The 4,376-nt window shown below is 46.9% G+C and overlaps 1 protein-coding gene across 1 annotated transcript in view; it reads left to right on the top strand.

The window, feature by feature from the left end:
• Window positions 1–2,186, top strand: part of LOC102033009 (aldo-keto reductase family 1 member B1-like) — an 8,520-nt gene extending 6,334 nt beyond the window's left edge. Inside the window, exons 9-10 of the mRNA XM_005425293.2 lie at window positions 588–670; window positions 1,023–2,186. Coding sequence (XP_005425350.1) covers window positions 588–670; window positions 1,023–1,065 — 126 coding nt within the window. The 3' untranslated portion in view covers window positions 1,066–2,186. The remainder of the gene's footprint in view (window positions 1–587; window positions 671–1,022) is intronic.
• Window positions 2,187–4,376: the final 2,190 nt, after the last annotated feature.

Below are 4,376 nucleotides of genomic sequence, written 5' to 3'. Positions count from 1 at the left end.
ATGAACCAAGTATTTTTTTAATGTGTTGATAATTCTACCAGTCACTTTACATGGTGTCTTGTATTCTGCAGACTGGAGATGAATTGCCACATGGCTTTTCACTGGCACTTGAGTGCAGCAGCACACCACAAAAGGCTTCTGTAGAGCAAGCAGTGGTAAGAAAACAGCTGTGGTGTTCACAAACCATGCTGCTCTATTGTTAATTCAGTGGTCTTTGGCTGCAGCTGGTCAGTGGGATTTCAAAAAGCCTAGACAGATTAAGTGAAATGTGGAAATCTTGTAGATGTGCCTTTGGAATAGGACAGAAGGATACATCTCTCACAAGTGGCAGATGCAAGAGCCTGCCAAGCGCCCTGCAACAGCTGGCATGTGTAATTGCAACTTTGCATGAATTTTTCTATTTCCTCTACCAATGCATTCTTGGTGACACAGAGATGGCTTTTTCATGAAGCAGTCATGTCTTCCAACCAGCTACCCTCCCTTGCAGACTTGTTCTTTAATTTTGTGGATTTTGCTTACAGCCTCTGTGAGCTTACAACCTCTCTGGTTTGTTCAAAGATGTGATTCCCAGCCATTTCTCCTTTCAGGTGTTTGACTTCAAATTGACCAAAGAGGAGATGGCAACTATTTTCAGCTTCAACAGAAACTGGAGAGTCTATACAATGAGCATGTAAGTGGTAGCATTCAGTATTCTTCTCCAAACCCATAAGTTAATATATATTATTATATATATATGTATATGTAATAATAACAAAATATTTTATATATATGTATATGTATTATATATATATATATAATATACACAGAGGTTTTACATCTAAATACTGCCTAGAATGCCAAGAGCCTGAATGATGAAGTAATTGGGATGTTCCAAGTGTACAAAAAAGTCATACTATACAGGAAAACAAATCTGGACTGAGCCCATCCTTCAATTTCAGAGTTCAGATCCCATCTTAGTGGCTTCTTTAAGCAAAACTAGAAAGGAAAATTATGACTAAAATGAAGTCTTCTATTCCCTGCAGGGGCAAAACTCACAAGGACTACCCATTCAATGCAGAATATTGAAGATGCTCATATCCTGCCCTCCTTCAGAGCTTAGTCTGATATCCTTCCTATCAATTTATCTGACTTTCTTATTGCATTTCTCCTCCTGCAGCCAGTGAAATCACAGCATATGTATTCAGTGATCATCTTTTGTTTATTCTTTCTGAAAGAAACAGTCAAGTTGCTCCAAAAGAATAAAATGGGGGCTGTAATAATTTTCTGTCAAAATGTGGATTGGGTAATCCACATTTAGCGAGCGACAGACTTTGAACTACACATTCACATTTTTAATTTCTCTTGCTTCAACACAACAGGCTGAGGAGGATAGTTGGCAGTTATGGGAGAAAAATCTGAGAAATGTGAACTAAAGGCCAGCAGTTTAATCACTCCAGAAGTAATTGAGAAAGGAGATTTTCCTACTTAGGAAAAACTTTTCCTTAGGGGAAAAAAACCACAAAGCAAACACAACTTCATAAGCAGAAAACAGACAGGTGTGAGGTTGGCAGTGTTCTCAGTCAGGTTTCCTCCTGAACGAGGGGATTTTCCCTGGGACAGCCCTTTCCCGGCGGGCAGCAGAGGGCGGCCATCCCTCAGCCATCTGCGCTGTCCCCTCCCCGGCAGTGCAGGGACTGATGTCCCTGATGTCACACAGCACGGGGAGCTCAGCCCCCAGAGTGCCAGCATCCCCTCTGGCCCTGTCAGCCTTGGTGCCAAACTCTCCTGGCCGCACCAAAGCCCCTCTAGCTCCATCCACCTCCCCTTCAGCCCGGCCACCCTCTGCCACTGCCCGTGGTGACAGCCCCAGGTGACAGCAGGAGCTATTTGCTTTCGGGGCTGTGTCACCTTTCCACTCCCAGCACCTGGGCAGGTGGCCAAACACAATCATGAAGTTGCACACTGGGTTTCAAGGCAAAAGATCAAAACCTTTGCTGAAGAAAATGAGCACCTTGTGGACTTCTTTCCAAAATTTCCACTTTCAATTCATGAGAATGTAATCCAAGAATGTTTGCTTTGCAGCTTCCTAAAGGAAGCAACCCATAAAACCTTCTGTAATCCCCAGGCTGAGGTGAGACTTAGCTCTGCAGAGATCAAATACACATTTTTATTGAACAATAAAGGTACAATGTTACTATGATGCATAAGTTTGGAGCACTGTCTTTACAGGGAATACCTTCTCCAGCATGGGTTACCCCTATCCATAGAACCCTCAGTGGTTTCCTTGTTCAAGCATAACTCATCCACCAGCTGCAGATCCCTTGAATTAAGTCCTTTCAGCATGGATCTCCTTCAAAAAGTGCACCTGTGTCTCCAGGAGTATTCCTGAATCACAGTACTGTGAGCTTAAATTCTGGCATGGGACAGGGCGTTTGTTTCAGTGGTCTCCACACAGGTCACCACTGCCATCCCTTGATACCATCTGCAATTTACGTTCTTTACATTCCACCCTGCACTTTATTGAAAGAATTGTTTCACCCTTATTCAAACTCCATTTTTAACATCATCATCTGACTGCATATTCACTATAAACTCCACCCCTTGCCCCTGCAGACCAGTGTAGTTAACAGCTCACCAGTGCAAACATAAGACACACATCCCAAACCCACCCCTTCTCCCACAGACAAAATTATCAGGATCAACACTGCAACAGTCAACATCTTTTCCAACCACTTCTAAAATGCTTTCCAAGCTGAACTCCCAGCACAATCCTTGCCTGTGGCACTGATCTGCCCATCTCCTGGCATGCACCATCCAGAACAAGGCGTGTGAGTTACTCTTTGGTGTCCCAACAGCTTATCAAGTGATACCAGCAGTAACTGTGCTCAGACCTTGCAGCTTTCAGGCAACAGCATCAGTGATCACCACTTTTTCAGGGTCCCTTCCCCCTTGCCTGTAAACACAACCCAGCAGTCCAAGCAACTGCAGGGGAGTCTTACCTGTGGGATCAGCAGAATCAGATGATTTCTCCCCACAGCCCTTCACTGGTGAGTCCTAAAGCCTTCCTCCCTTGGGAAGGACAGTCTCTGCTAGTAGCAGAGACCTCAAACTTCCCAGAACTCTGCTCTTACAAGGCAAAAACCTGCATCCCATTTGCTTCAGTTTCTGAGCATGGACACAGCCACTGCAGGGACAGTTCACTAAGTGTTCAATATTTCTGCAGTTCCATTCTGAGCAAAGGACTGCCAAGAGAGCACTCAGATTCTGGGGAGCAGCACTCCCACCTCCACAGGCCTACCTGACCTAGCAACTCAGGCCACCTGAAGAGGCTTTGTTTTCACTTTGCCATCAGCTTTCAGAAAGCATCTGTTTCTCTCTTCCAAGTCATCTTCCTGCCCAGGTGCCTCCTCTCTTCAGGCAATTGCACACTGTGTGGACTCCCCCCTGCATATGCACTGGCTGCTCCACTTCCAGGACTGTGTATTCCCAGGGCCAGGATCATTGCTCCTTCCAGAGTTCTTCTCACTGCTCCACTTCTGGGCTGTGACTCAGGGTAACTGAGGAGAGAAGAAAGAACACAGAAGAACAAATGAGTAAATGCCTTTCTCCCCCTTCCCCAGCCTCTGTTTAAGCCAAACACCAATCCACCCCTGTCCTCCTCTCCACCCTGCCTTTGTCCCCACAGGTTACATCCAGGCCATCCCAGTCCCTCCCTGGAACCAAGGGTGGCTCAGAGGGTGATGCTGGGTGCCTGATGCTTCCTTTCACCACTCAGTTCTGTTTATTGTGTCCTAGAGCTCCTGGGTGGGCAGTCTGCTGTCCCCAGGGCTGCCACTGTTCCCAGAGCTGCCATTGTCCTGTCCAGCAGGAGTGCCCAGCCCACAGGACCCCCCTTTGGAGTGAGGTGCTGCCCTCCTTCTCAGGGGCCAGGGGGACTTTGGGGACACACAGGTGCTTTCCATGTGCCAGAACTCAGTATGCCAGGTACAGCACCAGTTCCAGAGCCAGCCAGAATCAGCCCTGACCAGTCTGGGGCAGTCCATGGTTTCCCCCTGTCCAGGCTTCCCCTGCTGCACTAAACCTGCTCTTCCCACACAATAATCACCACAGAGGGGTGGCAAGATCACTTCCTCATCCTTGGCTGTGCCTGGAGCTTGTTATTTCAGCAGGTGCAATTAAAGGACAAAAGCATGAGGACAAAAAGCTTCATCAGCTCTGAGAATAAGGGAGAGCCACCAAGATATGCTCCTGGGCTGATCTGAGCTCAAAGTGAAAAAGTGGCTGAGGTCTTCTACAGTCAGGGCTGGCCAAGCCCCTGAGATCTGCCTCCTGGCATCCAGAGGTGGAACTGGAACCCCCACTGAGCAAGATAAATCTCCCCTCCAAGCAAAGCAGAA

The sequence above is a fragment of the Geospiza fortis genome, unplaced genomic scaffold (genome assembly GCF_000277835.1).
Source record: "Geospiza fortis unplaced genomic scaffold, GeoFor_1.0 scaffold13, whole genome shotgun sequence".
Lineage (NCBI taxonomy): Eukaryota > Metazoa > Chordata > Aves > Passeriformes > Thraupidae > Geospiza > Geospiza fortis.
This window is presented reverse-complemented; position numbering and strand designations above follow the sequence as displayed.